Source organism: Staurois parvus, unplaced genomic scaffold, assembly GCF_062004578.1.
Source record: "Staurois parvus isolate SC_StPar_1 unplaced genomic scaffold, SC_StPar_1.0 ptg000387l, whole genome shotgun sequence".
Taxonomy (NCBI): domain Eukaryota; kingdom Metazoa; phylum Chordata; class Amphibia; order Anura; family Ranidae; genus Staurois; species Staurois parvus.
Genome location: NW_028318183.1, coordinates 8,184,772 through 8,207,236, shown reverse-complemented (window position 1 = coordinate 8,207,236; position 22,465 = coordinate 8,184,772). Strand labels below are relative to the sequence as shown.

General features: G+C 39.3%; 1 protein-coding gene across 1 annotated transcript in view; it reads left to right on the top strand.

The window, feature by feature from the left end:
• FLT3 (fms related receptor tyrosine kinase 3) overlaps positions 1-22,465 on the top strand; it is a 121,086-nt gene that overhangs the window by 88,707 nt on the left and 9,914 nt on the right. Inside the window, 8 exon segments of the mRNA XM_089685776.1 lie at positions 6,241-6,352; positions 8,780-8,955; positions 10,441-10,541; positions 10,641-10,773; positions 12,251-12,355; positions 15,518-15,628; positions 16,867-17,020; positions 20,702-20,829. Coding sequence (XP_089541902.1) covers positions 6,241-6,352; positions 8,780-8,955; positions 10,441-10,541; positions 10,641-10,773; positions 12,251-12,355; positions 15,518-15,628; positions 16,867-17,020; positions 20,702-20,829 — 1,020 coding nt within the window.

Sequence of the window (22,465 nt, the reverse complement as noted above, 5' to 3'; positions counted from 1 at the left end):
AATGGCAAGGACTCAGCCAACAATCAGCTCCAGGAAGATCAAAGAAGGTATAAAGTTACCTGTGAGTACTGTTACAATTAGAAGACGCCTATGTGAAGCCAAGCTATCTGCAAGAAGCCCCCGCAAAGTCCCACTGTTGAATAAAAGACGTGCTGAAGAGGTTACAATTTGCCAAAGAGCACATTGACTGGCCTAAAGAGAAATGGCGCAACATTTTGTGAACTGATGAAAGTAAGATTGTTCTTTTTGGATCTAGTGGCCGGAGACAGTTTGTCAGACGACCCCCAAACACTGAATTCAAGCCACAGTACACTGTGAAGACAGTGAAGCATGGTTGCGCAAGCATCATGATATGGGGATGCTTCTCATACTACGGTGTTGGGCCTATTTATTGCATACCAGGGATCATGGATCAGTTTGAATACATCAGAATACTTGAAGAGGTCATGCTGCCTTATGCTGAAGAGGAAATGCCCTTGAAATGGGTGTTCCAACAAGACAACGACCCCAAACACACCAGTAAACGTGCAACATCTTGGTTCCAGACCAACAAGATTGACGTTATGGAGTGGCCAGCCCAATCTCCGGATCTTAATCCAATAGAAAACTTGTGGGGTGACATCAAAAATGCCGTTTCTGAGGCAAAACCAAGAAATAGAGAAGAACTGTGGAATGTAGTCCAATCATCCTGGGCTGGAATACCTGTTCACAGGTGCCAGAAGTTGGTTGACTCCATGCAACACAGATGTACAGCAGTTCTCAGAAACAGTGCTTATACAACTAAATATTAATTAAGTGATTCAAAGGAAAGCAAAATCTTCAAACATTTTTCAGTTTATATAGTGAATGTTTGAGTTTGTAAAGAAGAATACAAACACTGCTATTTTTTTGAACAGTCTAATATTCACTTTTCTTCAATTTTTTTTAGAGGAACAACACAAATTTGATATATTTTTCTTCATGTTTTGATTTGGAATAGAATGTGTAGTGTTCCCAATGCATTTGTGTGAATGGAAATAAAAGCTATTAGAAGGATTTTGAGCTTTATTCACTTTTTTCAACACACTGCTATTATTTTGAACACAACTGTATATCATATATATATATATATATATATATATATATATATATATATATATATATACCGTATTTGCCGGCGTATAAGACGACTTTTTGACCCTTGAAAATCTTCTCAAAAGTCGGGGGTCATCTTATACGCCGGTACACATGTTAGGGGGGCTGCGGCATTAAGTACAGGGGTTTGCAGGGGCTGATGTCTCTTACCTGGATCCAGTCCCACGACGATCCGGTCCAGGAAGCGCGGCGTCTCCTTCAGTTCGGCCACTGGATGTTCGTGCGGCTGCTCGGCTCCGCCTCCTCACCGGTGATTGGCCTCCAGAACTGTAGCTCAGGAAAGGCACACAGGCGGCCAATCACCGGCGAGGGGGCGGAGCCGAGCGGCCCCGCGAAAATTGAGTGCCGGAGCAGCAGGTAAGTGTTCTGTGTAGAGGTGCTGCTGCAACCACATATGCTGGCTGCAGCAGCACCATACGAGAACAGGGTCAGCAAGTCTCAGTGGGAGGAATAGTGCCCCATCATTGGTGTCACTGATACCAATGATGGGACCCTATTCCTCCCACTGATACCAACGATGGGGCACTATTCCTCCCACTGACACCAACGATGGGGCACTATTCCTCCCCCCCACTGACACCAACGATGGGGCACTATTCCCCCCCCCCCACTGACACCAACGATGGGGCACTATTCCACCCCCCACTGACACCAATGATGGGGCACTATTCCACCCCTCACTGACACCAATGATGGGACACCATTCCTCCCACTGACATCAATGATGGGGCACTATTCCTCCCACTGACACCAATGATGGGGCACTATTCCCCCCACTGATACCAATGATGGGACACTATTCCTCCCACTGATACCAATGATAGGGCACTATTCCTCCCACTGATACCAATGATGGGGCACTATTCCTCCCACTGACACCAATGATGGGGCACTATTCCTCCCACTGACATCAATGATGGGGCACTATTCCTCCCACTGGTGTGCATTGGAAGAGGGGTAGTCTTATACGGCGAGTATAGCCCAAACACTACATTTTAGCAGGAAAAGTAGGGGGGTCGTCTTATACGCCCAGTCGTCTTATACGCCGGCAAATACGGTATGTGTGTATATACTAGAATTTTTTTTTTATACTACTAATCTCAACTCTCAATCTCACTGATCAGCAACTGCGATAGTGAGGGGGCAATTTGACACTAACTGATGCCTGGGGGTAACTGACTAACTGCTACTGACATCACCAGTGACATTATCACAGTAATCAGTGCTAGTAAAATGCATTGTCACTGTACTAATGACACTGGGTAGGAAGGGGTTAACATCTAGGGTGATCAAGGAGTTAACTGTGTGCCTAACTATGGTGTCCTTTTATCATACAGTGGTAAATGACCTTAGCTCAGTTCTCTGGCATTCTCAGAGGAGAGAGTTCTCCTCTGAATGCCTTTTTATGAAGTGGTGTAGATCGCTTCTCCGAATGAAGAGAGAAGCGTTCTACAAAGGCTTTGAACGCTGGAAAAAGGCTTCTGTTACTATAATCTCCCGAGGTTACAGTTAGAGAGCAGTCAAACACCATTTACTAAGCAGCAGTAAATTATCGCTGCTTCGTTTGCTGTTCCTCCGATTCTGGAGCTCTGAGCTGGAGAATCTGCAGGGAGAACACAGATCTCCAGTGAAGGGCTGACATCGCTCCTTCATACATTGGCCATATGTGTGCTGAGATGATCAGTGGAGAACATGTTCTCTACTGATCATCTCTGCTCCTAAACCACTAATGATCGGAGATCAGCAACGATCCTCAGCCGCTGATCTCTGTTTCATAAAAGGACACCTATGTGTAATGTGTGTAATATGTGGTGCTTTTACTAAGGATCTTGTTGTCTTTATTCCCTGCTCAGCAGGGAATGAAAAAACAACAAGATCCCCTGTCAGTGAACACAGCTCTGTATTATTTACAATGACAGATCAGCGTGTGCTTTAACAAATCACTGCACAGCCGGGCCGACGAGCGCCTGGATCTCGTACTAGGTATCCTGACCACATCAGTATTAATTTTTTGGCATAATCTGATTAGTCAGCTAATACCCTTTTGGAATGTATTCGGAAATATAGGAAGATTCCATTGCTGTAGGGTCATTGTACCAGCCATCCTCTTAAATTTGGTGATATCAGGTGTATTGTTCTATTCCCAACTAGTGGTATATGTTACCTAATGAGGTACTTTTGATGTGCCCAGGGGGTAAATTATCGTGTTAAAATAAATTCAGTATAACAGTTTGACATTCTAGCAAATAATATTTCATATATAAAACATACAGTAATTAATTTTGAAAGCATCAAAGGTTGTTAGAAAAATAATCAGAGGGTACTTATAGTAAAAGTACACAAGTTGTGTGTGGGTGCAGCGTAGTGCGACAGCAGTAAATACAGTCCGGTTGTAATTAACCACTTGCCCTTCTGAGGATTTACCCCCCTTCCTGACCAGGCTATTTTTTGCATTACGGAGCTGCGTTACTTTAACTGCCAATTGCACAGTCATGCAACGCTGCACCCAAATGAAATTTACGTCTTTTTTTCCCACTAATTGAGCTTTCTTTCTGTGGTATTTGATCACCTGTGTGTTTTTTTTATTTTTTGCGCTATAAAAAAAAAAGACTGACAATTTTGAGTAAAAAACAATATTTTTGACTTTTTGCTATCAAACATGTCCAGTAAATAGATTTAAAACATCTAATTTTGTCATAAATGTAGGCCAAAATGTATTCTGCTCCATGTCTTTGCCAAAAAAAAATCCCAATACGTGTAAATTAAATGGTTTACCTGAACGTTTTAACGTTTACAAATGGCGGTATAGATACCGGAATATTTTTTTTTTTAACTAATAAGGGTGGCGATCAGTGACTTATAGTGGGACTGTGGCAGGTATTCTGACACTGGGGGAACTGACTTGGTGTCACTGACATACCCAGTGACACCAATACAGTGATCAGTGCCAATAAAAAGCACTGACACTGTACTAATGGCACTGGGCAAGAAGGGGTTAATGTGAGGGGCAATCAAAGGCTTAACTGTGCGCTGGGAGTGTTTTACTAGGGGGCTGTGTCAGTGTGCTTCACTGTAAGCACACTGCTTTGAATGGCTGTGCTGTGCACAGCCATCCAGAGCAGTGTGCACGAGCTGATAGGGAGGAGAACTGTTTGTAAACAAAAAAGTTCTCCTCCCTGTCGGTGATTTCGGAAATCAGCCTCCAATGGTGGCGTGGGTAGGGCGCACGTGCGGCTTGTGCATTCCCCCTACCCGGAAATGTAAAATCACGTATATATACGTAATTTTGCGCACCCGTGCTGCCCTGTAGCAGTATATCTGCTATAGGGTGAACTGGAAATGGTTAACAAAACTTGTATTGAAGGAATTGCTCAAGGATTCAAACAGCCCTGTGGGAAGGCACACAGCTGAGAACAGAGAGAGGAAGGTATATAATATACAAAGTGCCAACATCCCTAACGAATACAAGGGGGGGGGGGGAAAGTCCTCTTTTTTGGTGGGACTTTAAAGGCACAATTTACTTGTATGATAAATTTCAACAATTCAAAAGAGATTTTTTATAAAAACAGTCTGAAATTTTATTTATACAATCTTCAAAAATAAATATAAAGCTACAATACATATTACAGTGGTTTTATCAGAGATGCTATTACAAATCTAATCATGGATCATGCATGGTTCGCACTTGACGCGTTTCGAGATCAACAAAAATCTCTTCTTCAGAAGTGCTCAAGAAGGCATGGTGTATGATTCCATGTGAGGTAAAAACCGCCAGGACATATTAAGAACAAATTGTTATGTGAACACAGCCAGGGATTTCCCATATATCTCAGGCAAAAATGATACTGATAGGGCAGTGTATGAGTGCGAATCGATGACCACAAGGAATATCAGTGTTGATGACCTGATAAAAATCAGGATTGAGATGTGAAAGGCAGCCCAATATGGGGCAATATATCAGGTCTATCCAAAGAAGCATGCTTGATGGCTGTGAGTAGGCGGAGTAATAAATAGGAAGATAGGATGACTACAAATGACAGCAATGCTGTGATAAAGTTCGATTTAAACATGCTTTGGATAAACATACAGTAGGTCCATCCTTCGACAAAATGTTATAAACAAACCAAAGGACAGACTTGAGTGACCACTCAGTCTGTTTTTGGTATAAGTCTTCAAAGTTTCTTAGGCCTTAGGCCTCATTCACACAGGTGTACTGAAGCGTACATCCAAGCTAAGAGCCATGTTTGCCTGCACGTGATGCATAGGTGCAGGCAGTCCCATTCATATCTATTGGGACACAGACAAACACAGCCCTTCGCACAGATGTACGCATAAGTACCTCCATGTGAATGAAGCCTTACATATACCGAGCCACACAGGGATATACACACTACGGCAACAAAAATACTACCCCCCATTAGAAAATGCCTGCACACTAAAATATGCAAATATATATAAAAACCTTTATTAGAAAGATAATACTTGTAATATCAAGAGCAATGCAGTAGCACATGTAAGATGTACGGAGCATTTAAAACAAATAACAAAACAATGAAATATGCTAATCCACCAGTATTAGTAAATCAAATGATCCAGCATCAGGGGATTTAATACACAACCAGTGCTAGTATGACTCATGTCCCATACTGAATACAGTTAATGACTAATATCCCTTGCTACTGTACAGCGCTGAGCAAACCCTTTGGCGCTATATAAATACTGTATAATAATAATATCAAAGATACATAAGAAAAATAATAATGGAGTAGTAAAGTGGCGGTGACATAGTGTATAGTGTACATTTCCTAGCAGTCCTAAAAATACCCCAAGTTGGAGTAAGATGCGGCCTTCCAGGTGAATCAGGCAATATGGCAAGACTGGTGGAGCTGAGATTCTACACGTATCAAGGCCACCGATCCTTCTGTGAACATACAATGGACATCTACACATGTTCTGTTGCAAGGTTTCGATACACACTTACACTTCAGCCAGCGCCAACATCTATAGATCTTGGTGAGAGCTAGAGCTATTCTATATGTTTGAAACTGAAATTTGATTAACAATTGCATAACATACATTTGAAGTCACTTCTTTAATTTTTACTAGAAAAGCCCGAGGTGCAATGTAAAATATCCAAGATGAAAAACATTACATGTCAGTCATGGGGCTATCCATTGTCAGACTGGAAATGGCTAAGAAGCTATAATAACTCTCATAAGTAAGTATATTATATTGAAGAAAATCAGTGCTACGGTAGGTGCATTGCAATTTTCTGGTGTTAGTTCTCTTAATAACTACCTGCTAATTCAGGCAAGTATTTGCACCAGTGTCGGTAACATTAGCGAAACTGGCGCAATGCTCAAATTTGGGGAATGACTTGTCACTGGGTGGGTGGAGCCTGATGGGCAACTGAGAGACTAGTTCCCCATCAGGTGCATTTAATTTTGATTAACAGCACACTGCAATGGGCAGATTTGAAACTTGATATTTCACCAAATAGCTGCTATGGGTCTACCCAACTGTGGAAGGAGGGTACTGCATGAACACTTCGACATCAGTGTAGGTAGGGCCGGTGCTTTCACTAGGCAAACTAGGCATCCACCTGGGGCGCACTGTCACCTGGGGGCACCTGGGAGCAGCATAGGCCGACACTCTCTCTGTGTGGGACTCCGCCACGTCACAAATAATCCTCCAGCTGAGAGGAAGTGCAGCAGAGAGGAGGAGAGTACAGAGAAGGACAGAGAAAGATGCCCTGTTTCTGGGTCCATTGTAGCAGCTGAGTTGCCGATTCTTCTAGTGTTCCTCTCAGACTCCGTCCCTTACTGCAAGCCAACTGGCGGCGGCTAATCACTGTGGAGTTCCAGCCCTTCTCTTCCTATTCATCAGGGGAGGAGGAGCTGTGCCTGCGGAGGAAGGTAATGTTTGACTCTGGTGTCTCCTGTCTGTGTGAGTGTGACCCGGCTGGCCATCCAACACATGTGCAATGTGTCAGTGAGTAATGACAACACAATCCCACTACCTGCTCTTATAGTGCCTGCTGATCTGTGTCAGTGTTGGTGGTGGTGTGTTGTGTCGGATCTGTCACTGTGTGGGATCACTGAGTTCAGGTGTTCTCTGTGTATGTCTGGACTGGGGTGCCTGCTGTCACAGCGTTTTATCTCTCTCCATTGCCTGGGGAATTCCAGCCTGCATCCTGTGGATCCATCATCTTCCACTCACTGCAACTGTCACCCTGCCACTGCCAGCCACAGAAACAGTGCGTCTGTGACACTGATTTTGTCTTATGGCACTTATTTTTGCAAATTAAAAGAAATTAAGCAGTTTTGTTTATTTAATACTTTCTACTGTTTTTAAAAATTATTTATTGGTTTTCTTTGGGGGGGGCAGAAGTAGCTGGTCTTGCCTATGGCGCAAAATAGTCTAGCACCAGCCCTGAGCGTAGGTACCATCAGATTCATGTACTGACAGGGACATCATGAATCAAGTGCAAGCACTGCCCCTTGCGGTGCTACTTCCTGATGGAATTCTCGAGGGCGGCTACAACACCCTTTATGAATTACTCTTACTGTATATAGAGTAGCAAGGCGACAGAACAGTCATTTTGAGTCTGTGGACACTGGACACCAAAACACAGATCTGAGACCTTGCAAGCGAGGCCAAACACTGCATTCCCTGGTTCAAAAAGATTTTTTAAATTAAAAAACCTTGTAACCCCCCCCCAAAAAAAAAAAATTGAGCTTTATACACCTTTCACTGTTGATACGTCAATCAACACACAGGCCCAGCATTGATGGACCGCGTACCTCTAGTGTCCCAGTAAAATGGTAATAATCCAAGTTGTTCTTCAGTCTTCCCCAGCTTGTATCAAGGTTCTTTTATATAACCACATCTAGGAACATACTGTAATTGATTGAACTCCCTCACATCTTCATTCTGCAGATTCCAGTTTCAGAAAAAATAAGTCCATCACTGCTCATTACAATACTGGAACATACATATATACAGCATCTTCTTACATCAAGAGTTATTTATTCTTCCATTAATTTGGAAGGTTTCCAATAAAAAAATATATACAGTATATAACTACTTATTTTATTTCTTTTTTAGTAAGGTGAATTAAAAACATTGCATATAAATATTTACCACTTGTAGTCAGCAGATTGTACTGCTGACTCCATATATTCTGCAATTTTAAAAGTTTCATTAAGCTGGCCATACACTATACAATCTGATTGTACAATCTCCTTTAGATTAACCAAAACTATATACAGTAGGAAGATACACAAAACAACCCATTCACTTTGTATCAAGTCAGGCAGGCCCTTACTTTATTTAGATGGTAGATGTAAAGAAGATTATACAATCGGATTGTATAGTTGTATTGTGACCCTTAGGCTGTGCAATGCCAATGCGTTTTTTTGTTAGACAGAGGTATGAAAACACCACACCATGTATTGCATTTTGGCTTCATAAGCAAAAAAGCTTGGATAACTGTGTATATAAATATATACTGTATACTGTATATAGTATAAAATAGTATAGTAAGTTTTTCCCTAAGAATGTAATAATGAATACAGCGCTGCATTATTTTACATCTTCTACATTTACCTGAAGTTCAACTTTAATGAGGTTATTTTCTTAAAAGCTGCACAGAAGTGATCACAGAGGGGATTACATATGGATCACCACAAAGATCTGCAAAGGCCTGGAAATCCACTAGCTCCCTGATTCTGGACAACGATGGGGGAACATTTATCATCTGTAGCTGTGCAAACAATTCTGTTGGGTCAACATGCACTCAGACATTATACGATCGCCAAGGTATGTTCAGCTCTACAGCATCATTCTGTCTGCCAGTTTAACAAGTTAGGTAACTTTCCAACAAGAAGGTAGAAGTCACATAGTAATGGGTACAACTTTATCGATCATTGTGTTTAGATAGATGGTTCAGGAAATGGAAAAAAAGAACTTTTCTTATTTAAATTGAAACTGCTATATTCTCCAAGTAATATATACTGTGTGTGTATGTATATATATATTTACACAGTTGTGCTCAAAAGTTTGCATACCCTAGCAGAAATTGTGAAATTTTGGCATTGATATTGAAAATATGACTGATCATGCCAAAAAATGCTCTTTTATTGAAGGATGATGATCATATGAAGCCATTTATTATCAAATAGTTGTGTGGCTCCTTTTTCAATCATAATGATAACAGAAATTACCCAAATGGCCATGATCAAAAGTTTGCATACCCTGGAATGTTTGGCCTTGGTACAGACACACAAGGTGTCACACATGGGTTAAAATGCCAATTAGAGGTTAATGTCCCACATCTGTGGCTTGCAATTAGTGTCAGTGTATAAATAGTCAATGAGTTTGTTAGCTCTTACATGGAAGCACTGACTAGGCTAGATACTGAGCCATGGGGATCAGAAAAGAACTGTCAAAAGTCCTGCGTAAAAAGGTAATGGAACTTTATAAAGGTGGAAAATAACATAAAAAGATGCCTAAAGCCTTGAATATGCCAATCACTACTGTTAAATCACCTATTAAGAAGTGGAAAGTTCGGGGATCTCTTGATACCAAGCCAAAGTCAGGTAGACCAAGAAAGATTGCAGCCACACCAGCAGAAATATTGTTAGGGATGCAAAGGGAAACCCACGTAAGAGCTAACAAACTCAGTGACTATTTATACACTGACACTAATTGAATTTAAAAAGCCACAGATGTGGGACATTAACCTCTAATTGTCATTTTAACCCGTGTGTGTCACCTTGTGTGTCTGTACCAAGGCCAAACATTCCAGGATATGCAAACTTTTGATCCGGGCCATTTGGGTGATTTCTGTTATCATTATGATTTAAAAAGGAACCAAACAACTATTTGATAATAAATGGCTTCATATGATCATTATCCTTCAATAAAAGAGCATTTTTTGGCATGACCAGTAATATTTTCAATATCAAAGCCAACATTTCACAATTTCTGTCAGGGTGTGCAAACCTTTGAGCACAAATATATATATATATATATATATATTTAAACATTGTATAGAAAATGTCACTATTTGTGTTGCATATTGCAGTTTAGAGATTCTTCTGAGTTTAGGGGGGGCTGTGCCTTTAGCTGATTTCCTGAGCCTGAATAACAGATTAAGGAAAGGCGACCAAGCCAGTTTTTATCAGTTTATTAGAGCAAACTGTTTGTATTACCATACTGTATATACCTCTTAGCTTTCTTAGTATTATCCCAGTAATATTATATTGATTTATTTTACATGTTCCTTTTTTATTTTTTTTTTAGAACAAAATAATTTCCTTTTTTCAATTGCAAGTGGAACTTGTGGCCTCTGTTTAATTATTGTAACCATTGTATTTATGGTGGTGCTGTGTAAGTTCAAGAAGGTAACACATATTCTTTTTTTAAAAGAAAAATATTTAAATATTTGTGTACCTTATGCTGGTTCTTGATCTAATGCATTGTTGTTTTGTTTTCTTAAAAAGCAATACAAGTATGAAAGCCAATTTCTGATGATCCAGTACATTGGTCCTTCAGACAATGAATACATCTATATTGACTTCACTGTATTAGAGTATGACTTAAAATGGGAATTTCCAAGAGAGTATCTGGAAATCGGTGAGATGATAGCTATCTACTCTGCAAAACAGTAACACAGCAATCAATCAGAATTCATAATTTTAGCTGGCCATACAATTTCTATTTTCTGGATGAGCAGATTCCTAAATCCACACAAATTAGGTCAATAGAGGACATTGTGTTCTGACACCATCACCCGTAGCAGATTGATAAAAATTTGTCAACATGCCACATACACAGAAGTGGCTCAAATGAACAACTTCTTTATAGGGGACACTCAAACACTAATCAAAATTTGGAAGGTGCCTGCTGAACCAACCAAATTTTGATTAATGTATGGCCAGCTTTGCTGATGTGGAGTAATATTCTCCTGATGCTGGGGTCCAGCATTGATGTTATCAAAACACCTTGTCTTAATAAAGCTTCTTGTGACCTGAAGTAGCAGTTATCAGTGGTTGATGCTCATAATTTCCTTAAATTACTCATGTGTTGTCAGGCTGAAATACCTTTTGTGATAGCTAAATTTTAAGTAATTTTGTTTGGGATAGTATACCTGGTGCATAGGCTTCTAATTTAATGATTAGATCTTGAATTGATATGCAACTGTCTGGACCTGTTCACCAAAATATCACCCAAACTATCCTCTCTGCTCCTCCAAAGACCTCTTGCTCTCAAGCTCTCTTGTCTCCTCCTCCCATGCTCATATCCAGGACTTCTGCAGAGCCTCTCCTATACTCTGGAACTCTCTACCTCAATCTGTCAGGCTATCTCCTACTGTGGTCACCTTTAGGTGATCCCTTTTCTATCACTTGCCCCACCCTCATAGATTGCAAGCTCTTATGAGCATGGCCCTCTTAACCCTCTTGCATTTTACTATATTGTAACTGTACTGACTCCTTTTATATTGTAAACTACTGCGCAATCTCTTGGCGCTATAACAATCCTGTAAAATAACATTCTTAAAGTGATTTGCAATGACCCCAAGGAATCTGATTATAAATCCAAAGTCTCTTAACATAATACCAGTTTGATATATTCACACAAATAAAAAGAATAAAAAATATTTTTGTAACTGATAACAGATGACAGGTTACAAAAAATAGCAGTCTCTGGTCTCTGATCTCATTAAGGGCCTAAACATGCAGACATCATAGTAGGCTGTTCATTTTGATAGTCACAATGACATTTGTTCCATCAAAGAGCCCCTCACAACAGACCTTTGTGTCTTGGACATTAAAAACAATAGCTCAGCAGCTTTATTTTAGTTTTCTAAATCTGGAAGGCAGTCCAGAAGCTTAATATATCACTAGATTGGTTGTAGTAGCTTCTGCTAATTTTGTGGTTCTGTAGTAAGACTATTGCACTGTGAATTCTCTTCTTGGCTCTAGTTCAATCCAATATAATATGATAATTTTGTGCAAGCTACTTGATGTTAAGATTATATATCAATCTAGCGATACAGTGATATATGCTCACAGAACACACAGACAATAATTCTTTACTTTATAAACTTAAGGAAAAACAATCGGTTCTGGAGCATTTGGAAAAGTGGTCACTGCTACAGCACATGGAATCAGCAAACCAGGGGTCTCACTGCAGGTGGCTGTCAAAATGCTGAAAGGTAGGTAAAGGATAAAACGCAGCTTAGAAGAAAATTCATGCAATTTAAAAGTCCAGATAACTATGATTCGCCCACAGATTGGGCCAGTCTACAAATCTAGTGAATTTATGGCTGGTCGATTTGCCTGATTTCAAAGTTGATGCACTTATTCCTATTGTCTTTATATTTCACAATTACTAATTTTAGTTGGTTTTAGCTATAATTAGTTTTGGCAGAATACATAGCTATCTGTTACATACAAATTGCTTTTATTGCAGTCTGATATATACAGTATATAGGAAAAGGAAAATATTCCTCTTCAATTTTCCAGGGAGATTTGTCTAATTTTTGTTTTGAACTATACATAAATCTGTACAGTTATGTGTGAATAATGTTCTTGTCTACATAATATAAAGCTGTGTTATGGATACCACTGGCTCACATAAGGACAATATAGTTCCCAATTGTACATCAGGTTCTTATGATTAAGCAATCCTTGCAAAACGCATCATGACATGCCATAACATACCACTCTTCATAACAATGTAACTTTGATATAAGTTATATTATTACCTGTGGGTGGTATATGGTTCAGGTGAACGCAGTCTGCTGTCAGTGGGGTGCTTCGGTGTGAAATTCTGGCAGATGCAGACATGCTCCATTTTAGCCCAACCTGACTGCAACTCAGAGTTGGAGCAAAGGACTAAATCACATAGAGACGCACCTCTGGCCCCGGTGTCAATTTTATCTCTGTTTGTTGTGGCCATGTGCAAAATGCTATGGACTGACAGGAACCAAGGGAGTGCAACAGTTACCTTTTTTGATTGTTAATAAAGAATTTTACTGTGCCAGATAGATGCACTTTCCTCTCTCTTTTTGTTTTTGTAACCATAAAAATTGTTGATTTTTAAAAACATATTTGAACAGATAAATATTAGAACCTATATCAAACAGTGCCTACAGATAAAGGTGATGTACTTGAACATGACAAAAAAAAGTGACACGGTGTATTCATTTTAATGGTCTAAATAAACAAATACCTAGATATTTCATATTGGAACATGTACACCCCTACTTTTACCGCTGCTTCAAATCCATAAAATTAGATTCCCAAGTTCCAAATTAGGTGACAGTACAGTAGTAAGAACCTCATTAGGGAGTGTGCACGTGGAACCTGTCCTTTTTAAACCTCACACATTTAGGACTTGGTGTTCTCTTTGCTATTGACATTTGTGGTGTCATCATGCCAAGATCTACTGAGTTCTCTAAGGACCTCAGAAAGAAAGTTGTGGATGCCTAGAGCTATCACCAAATTATTTGAAATCAATCATTCCACTGTGAGGAAAATAATTTGCAAGTATTGTAGATTTCAAACAATCACTAATTTGTCCAGGATGGGCCAGCCCAGGAAATGTAGTTCAAGAGCTGACCTTTTAAAGCTAGTCTCTAAGATTCTCAAAATGTCATTGCAGGGTGTTCAGGTTACTCTTGCAAACCTTGCAAGCGGTGCATGCATCTACAATCACAAAGAGATTGCACCAATCCAACCTGCATGAGAGTTGTGTTTGAAAAAAATCTTTCCTTTCCAAAAAGAACATTAGAGCAATATTACAGTCTGCCATTGAACATATAGGCAAATACCAGCCCTTCTGGAGCAATGTGCTAAAACTTAGAGCTGTTTGGTCACAGTAAAAGAAACTTTGTTTGCCGCAAACTAAAAGTAATAAAACATATCAGGAGAAGAAACTCATAACAACTCTAAAGCATTGTGGTACAAATGTTAGATTTTGAGGTTGCTTTGTTGCTTTAGGGTCTGGACAGCTTGCTTTCATTGAGTCTGCTATACTTTTTGCATCATATCAAAGTGTACTTGATGAGAATATAATACCATCTGTCCAGAAGTTGAATTTGAACTAAAAATTAGTCTTTCAACAAGATGATGAATCAACGCAGACAAGGAAATCCAAGGAATAGCTCACAAAGAAGAAATAGAGGATTACGGACAACTCTAGTCAAGGCCCCAATTTGATTCCCCTTGAAATTGTGGAAGAGGATTATGACATGGAACCCACAAACATCCTGTAAATGAAGGAATTTTGCATGGAGAAGTGGCCAAAATGTGATAGCAGGAACTGGTGGGCAGTAGTACAAAGTAATTTCTGCTGCAGGGAGCAATAAATCCCCACCAGCAATACTAGACCCTCACACAAAAACATCCCCACCAATGACAATAGATCCCCCAGCAACCGGCATCAATAGACCCTCCAGCACACCCCAGCACCCCTTGCCATTACATACATTCAGTACTGGAGGTGCTGGAACTGCGCTCGCCCGCGTTCCCCCGCATTCCTGCTGAAAAAAAAGCCATATATATATATATTGTGCTCAAGGGTGCTGGAGAGGTGTGACCATGTTCACACTGAAGATTTTAAACAGACCCTTTCTTAAACAACGATTTATATTTCTAGCAAATTTTTGCATAAAAATATATTGCAACACATTGTCAAGCTGGCCAACTGCATCAGTTGCATTCCTCTCTGACCGGTCGCAACTCTTCTGCAAAATGTTATATTTTGTCTCTTTAAAATACCATTTTAAACTTCTAACTATCTACAAAGAAAAAAGCTCTTGAAATGTACATTAGGTTTAGCAACCAGTATATTTTGTTCATATCTGTAAACATGTAATACTTGTGCATTTAGTGTTCCAAGGCCCACTAAGATGAGATGAACGTATAAATGCCAGCTCCGGACCAATTAAAATGTTCCTTTAAGCAGGGGCGGACTGACAACTCATGGGGCCCCCGGGCAATAGGGGATCATGGGGCCCCTGTGTCCTTCCCCAAACTCAAAAAAGCCTATGAAAAAGGTACCAGGGGCATCTCATGGGGCCCCCTACTGACCCCGGGCCCTCGGGCAGTGCCTGAGTTTCCAAATGGTCAGTCCACCCCTGCCTTTAAGTTACTTTACAGTAGAAAAAAATGAACAATACCTTCATTACTGAACCATTGTGATTATGCAGTCTTCCATAAGACTCTTATAATTGGTAATATGCACTCTAGGTTGCTCATTTCTGATGTACCCTAGCTGGTAAGTAACTAACCCTCATTTGAATAGAGGTGCCCAATGTGTCCTTGCAGCATTACAGCTTTTCATGAATTTATTTATCAATCTTTTATTGCAGAAAGTCCTGATGCTTCAGAAAAAGAGGCCTTAATGTCAGAACTAAAAATGATGACTCAGATTGGACATCATGAGAATGTAGTGAATTTGTTGGGAGCATGTACTACATCGGGTAAACTTCTATTCTTTCAATGTTTTGTTTACTTATACTGCATATGGTATACTGCAATTAAAACCTTTAGAGCTGATTCACACATGTACAGTGTAGACTGAAACACAGGTTTCACAGTTAATTGGTAGAGTAGTTGTTCAGTGGTTCAGGTCTGGTTTACATCAGATTCAGGACAGTGTTTAGATCAGGTTCATAGTTACATAGTTAGTTTGGCTAAAAAAAAGACAAAAGTTCATCCAGTTCAACCATTAAAAAAAAAAAAGTTATAATCCTATACCCACAGTTGATGCAGAGGAAGGTAAAAAAAACCCCAGCAAAGCATGAATTAATTTGCTCCTGCAGGGAAAAAAAATTTCTTCCTGATCCCCGAGAGGCAATTGGATATTCCCTGGATCAACGTTACCTATAAATGTTAGTATCCAGTTATATTGTGTGTATCTAGGAAACAATCCAGGCCTTTTTTAAAGCAATCCACTGACCTGGCCAGAACCAACTCTTGAGGAAGTCTATTCTACATTTTCACAGCTCTCACTGTGAAGAAACCTTTCCATGTTTGGAGATTAAATTTCTTTTCCTCCAGATGTAAAGAGTGCCCCCCTGTCCTCTGTGATGACCTGAGGGTGAATAACTCTACACTGGGTTCACTATATGAACCACTGATGTATTTATACATGTTGATCATATCCCCCCTTAATCTCCTCTTCTCAAGAGAGAATAAATTCAGTTCCTCTAATCTTTCCTCATAGTTGATCTCCTCCATGCCTCGTATCAGTTTGGTTGCCCTTCTCTGTACTTTCTCAAGTTCCCCAATGTTCTTTTTGTGAATTGGTGCCCAAAACTGAACTGCGTATTCCAGGTGAGATTCAGGTCAGGATTATATCCTGTTCACAACTGATGATTTGTGATATATATATATAGAAATGGTTCCCATAGAAGTCAATAGCCTATAATCCGCACATGAACCAGCCCTCACTGCTCAGAAATCAGACATGACTCTTTTTCAATCCTTACAGAATCCACACAGTCAGTGCACCGGACATATGTGAACAGGCACCATAGGAAGCAATGTTATTTCACATGTCATGCCGATTGGATGTGGTTCAAACTGCATCCAATCTGCATATATGTGAACCAGCACTTACTGTTTATATCCAATAACAAGCAATGTTTCATGTTATATATTTTGCTTTGATATAAGTGCACATGATTTTTTGTCTTTGTATCCAACAATATTCCAGGTCCAGTGTATCTCATTTTTGAATACTGCCCCTATGGTGATCTTCTCAACTACTTGAAGTCTAACAGAGAGACATTTCACAAGACATGGTCAGATATCATTAAAGACAACACCTTCACTTTTTACCATAATTTTAACCAGGAGGAAAAGTTCAGGTAAATGTTTTTGCTTTTAGGTATGTTAATATGTGCTGCTTTTTATAATTTAAAAGACTTCTCATTTTTTTAATACCAGCAAATTTAAGTCAAAACATATCCACTTGAACTCATACAAGAAAAAAAATATCCTTTTTGACACCTAAAAGCAGTCAATTGCCCGAGTCAAATATTTCCTATATTTGCCTTTAAGAATGATAACTTTAACATTTTTGTGTTAGATATGGAAAACTCATCAAGTATTTTTACAATATTAACCACTTCATCACAAGAAGGTTTTACCCCCTTCATGACCAAGGCATTTTTTTTGTTATTCAGTGCTGTGCTGCTTTAACTGGCAATTGCTCTGTCATGTAAAATAAATTTTATAAATTTTTTTCACATAAACAGAGCTTTCTTTTGGTGGTATTTATTCATCACTGGGTTTTACATTTTTTGCTATATAAACAAAAAAATACCCAACATTGTGAAAGAAAAACACGTTTTTTGTTGTTTCTGGTATAATACTTTGCAAACAAATAATCATTCTTCATAAATTTAGGCCAAAATGCAGTCTGCTACATTTCTTTGCTAAAGATAACCCAAATCGGTGCATATTATTTAGTCTGTGGGAAAGGTATAGAGTCTACAAACTATTATATATATATATATATATATATATATATATATATAAGAAAGTTGATCAACCCTGATGTACTGATCTAATTTTTTGAGGCTTAAAATGCCTGTACACGACAAATACCCCCCAAATGACCCCTTTTTGAAAAGGAGACAGTCCACGTTATTTAGTAAAATAATTTTTTTAGATTTTTTTAAAAATAATTTTGTACTTTTTTGTCACAATTTTTTGAAAGAAATTAAATAAAACATGTTTTTTTTTCACTTTTTTTTACATACTGTCACCAGTACAGTACAGTGTTATTATATGTTTGCCGTTGATCAGGGATACTGACTGTGCACAGTATGTAAAAAAAATTTAATTATTCAATCTTTTAAACATTATTTTATTATTTTTTAATTTTTAGTGACACTGTGCTACTCAAGGGGGTGATTTTTTTACACTTGTATTGCTTATACTGACTTTCCATTCATGATAGCAGGCTGTGATTGGGTGCAGCTAATCGCATGGTACAGAATTCCAGGTACTATGTGTTAGCTGTGGACCAATCACAGTTTCACAACAGTAAGCAAGCAGTCATGAATGAAATTGCTATGATTGGTCAAAGCGATCACAAGATACCCCGACTGCTCACAGTGGCCGGATACCAAGCGTCATGATCACGCGGCTGTGGGCCCCAGGGGGCCTGCCAGTGCTAATGTGCTCAGTGACGTAACAGTACATCACTGAGCCTGTATCTGCCTCCCGCTTGCAGTAAAAGTACTGTGGGAGGGTGACATGTGGTTATAAGATCCTAACACATATACTCTTGTAATGTTGGGATGATGCACTTTCAATAATTATTCCTAAATATTGATCTTTAGATCACCAGTAACTGCATTATGAATGTCCTAAGTCAATTTGCTTGGCAATAAGGTCCCAGGCACATTCATCTCAGGTTGTCAAATAGATAAGTGAACGCAACCTGAAAGTGTAATAGGGAGCAGCTAGCATAAAAAGGCAATCCTCAACACCTCAGCAATAAGTCATAAAATAAATATGCATAAAACTCTAATATATGTGAACAAATGTGATCACTATAGAAGGTGCCAAAGCGGCGTGATAATGTCCACGTTATAGCAACTGCTGCTAATACAGATGTTGTTCCAAAAGTGACAATGGTGATAAGTCAATAAAACTGGATAGAACAAATAGTGCTCGGTGTTCCGTGACTTCAACTTGCTGGTGTAAAAATCTGGTACAATAATGCACTTACCAGAAGTACATATACTCAGGGCATTATATGTATAGCATATCCGTAGCGACATCTAGGTCTGGTCAGCGGTGTTGATGACATCCGGCACTATGGTAGACACTCAGGAATGATATGACACACACTCGGGGGTCACCTCAGGCTCACCGGTAAGTCCAACGCAGTTCAGATTCCTAATTGCACTCTCCAGAAGGCTCCACCTTGTGAGGCTTGCAAAAAATGAGCCAGGGGGCAAAATAGTGCTAATAGTGTAGTATGTTTTATTAATACAGAGAAGATCCAGATAAACAATAATGAAACTAACATGAAGTATCACATGGCCACCAGGCCTTCCTCACAGGCTCAATGGTGGCTTAAGGCGTCAATCTGATGGATTCCCCTGACATGTTTCGTGCGACCAGCACGTTTTCAAAAGAAAGTTTCACATATATTAGAGTTTTATGAGCCATACTGGTTTATCATTTTCCTAGCGCTGCATATTTATTTTATGACATTCATCTCAGGGAGCGATTCTTCTTAGCATGTTGAAAATGATGGGTTACTTTAGTTAAAGAAAAATGTTTTAAAATTTTGGATAGACTAGAGGGAGATTAGAACTCTTGTCAGGATGTATTGCTGTCTGTGATCCCTTTAATTGTCCTGTTTACCAAAATCATTCAAAGTGAAAAAAAAAAAAAAATTGGGATTGACATTAGAACGGAAATAGAAGGGAAATCTTTGAATGGAGACACTAGTTCTGGTGACCCTGGTGACAGCCCAGAATTCCCTCACTTTGGAGGGATTTCCTCTCACTTCCTGTTTTGACTCTGCTACTAGGAAGTGAAAGGAAATCTCCCCAAAGGTACACAGAGCTTATAACCAACCCTTACTATATCCAGAATTTAAAAAAAGTTTTTCCTTGAGAGACACTTTAAGGTTTTTGTAGTTTTATTGCACATGTGAATGAGAAGTAGGGTCCTTAACAGCATCATTAACAAAGAATGTAAATAAACAATGCTTATTAATGGATGCAAACCTTGATCAAGATACGTTTCTCCTTCAATGGTCCATATGGATCTCATATTCTTCTTTGGATGCTGTGAAACACTCATTCCATGTGTTATAGTCTTAAGCCAGCCACAGACCGATCAAAATTCAGCTGGTTCTGCAGGGATAAACTGGTCCCACTGGTTGATTGAAAAAAATATGCATCATCTATGACCTGCCTTAGCGAGCAGTCTTGTTACCTCCCACTGAAGGATTTAAATTCTCTCAAATTTTATTTCTGTTCCTTTTTACTCAAATTTTACCTTGATATTGTATTGTGTCGGCCCCAGTCTGGACCATTTTCTTCCTTCTCTTCTCCCTTATCTTTTTCTCTTTCTCCTCTCTTTTGCTTTCCCCTTTCTTTCTCTTTTTAGTCTACTGCTTTTTCCATATATCCCCTTCCAATGGAATATTGATTCCTTCATTGTTATTACATTTATCCATTGGAGATGTTCTCCAGAGATGTTCTACCCTTTGTATTCCCCTTTTTTATATATACAATTTGTGGAAGACCCTGTTCATGCATATAGCCCATCATTTACTTTAGTGTATTGCCATATATTAGTCTTATATGTTGTCTTGCTAAATATAGGACTCTTATGGATCAAGCCCATATCCATTTTGCTGTACCCTGTTTATGTTTATGCTTTATACTTTTGACTGAAAATAATAATATATATATTCAGTGTTAATGAGTGTGAACCTGACATTATTGCATTTTCCCAAAATAAATAATAATACAAATAGTATCTTTTATCCCTTTCTCTTGTATGTGCTCTTGTAGAGAAAGACTTGTGACGTCAATAAGCAACTGCTCCTACAGTGGACTAACTCCTTCACACAGCACATGTGACAAAAACCAGTACAACTGGGACATGTCTTCCGGACATACTGAGCTCCTCCAAGCTGAAGGTATAATAAGAGTTTTATGTTTGAAGGGATTATGATAAAAGGAATAAGTAAAGGCCTGCAAGAATAACTAATTAAAATTTTCTAACTGGAACCAATTAGGGCACAAAGGCACCAGATAGCCCCAGCTGTGAAGTGGCTGAGTTTCTCTAGTGTTTTTCAGTGACAAATATAAAACAAGCTTAATGCCCCATACAAACTTGGTGTTTAGCCCCGCTGCATGAGGCTTTGGAGTTGAATGTAGTGAAAAAACTTATACGCTACTATGGGTCAAAATGAAATATAATGTCACCCCCCAAAACTATATAAGTAGCTGCTACAACACAAGAAACCTTGCCTCATATGAGGGCAAAATCAAGATGAGAAAATAAAAATATGACTGTGCAGCGCTACACATTAAATATAAATAAATATGTGAATACTATAAAAAATATCATAGGAAAAGTCCCAATAAATTTCTTCTGAACAAATATGATCACTGGTGCTCCAAAAAACAGAGAGAGTACACAATTCCTCCACCAGATGTCTGCTCACCTCCAGCAGTGTGACCTCACATCATATAATGCTTGGTCTAACCGCACTTTTGGTCCCAATTTGGACTCTGAAGATCAACTGGATGAATAATGGATCCCAATGGCTAACTCCACAGAACCCCCTTCACCGATATTAATCCAGCTAGCTTGCAAAACAACCAATTTGGCCCTGTCTAACAGTATGCGTTAAAAACAGAGGGTTTTGTTTGCACACATTTGCAAATACATGCATAAGCCACAGTCCCACGTCAAGAGTCCTCTGTATACTGTGGACCTAACTAAAACGCATGTATTTGCAAATGTGTGCAAACAAAACCCTCTGTTTTTAACGCATACTGTTAAACAGGGCTAAATTGGTCATTTCACAAGCTGGCTGGATTACTACCGGTGAAGGGGGTTCTCTGGAGTGAGCCATTGGGATCCATTATTCATCAACTTGATCTTCAGAGTCCAAATTGGGACCAAAAGTGCGGTTAGACCAAGCATTATATGATGTGAGGTCACACTGCTGGAGGTGAGCAGACATCTGGTGGAGGAATTCTCTCTCTGTGTTTTGGAGCACCGGTGGTCATAGGAGGGAGGATATTTGTTCAGAAGAAATGTATTGGGACTTTTCTTATGATTTTATTTATAGTATTCACATATTTATTTATATTTGATGTGTAGCGCTGCACAGTCATATTTTGTTTTCTCATCAGGCTTTGGAGTTTAGATACAGTTGGAAGGTACTGATGTCCCATCCAGCCCCACTGCTGGATGCCTGTCAAAATCTATGAGAGGCTTAAAACTGCTGTGGCTGAATGGTACTTACTGTATGTTTGCAGTGCAGTATGCACCCAGGTATGAATTCTCAGAAAGCAAGCAGTCTGCCTTGCAGAAATTCATCTCTGGGCGCATACTGCATTAAATGTAAGTACCACTCAATGCACTGCCCAACCCCATCCAGCTGCAGCAACTGTCAGCCTTTCATAGAGTTTAACAGGCTTTCGGTAGTGAGGCTGAACGGTACACTTGTACCTTATACCTGTACTTAACTGCCAGAGTCTAAGGCACCGGGACTAAATTCCAAGTGTGAATGAGGCCCTAGGAAAGAACTTGATCTCATA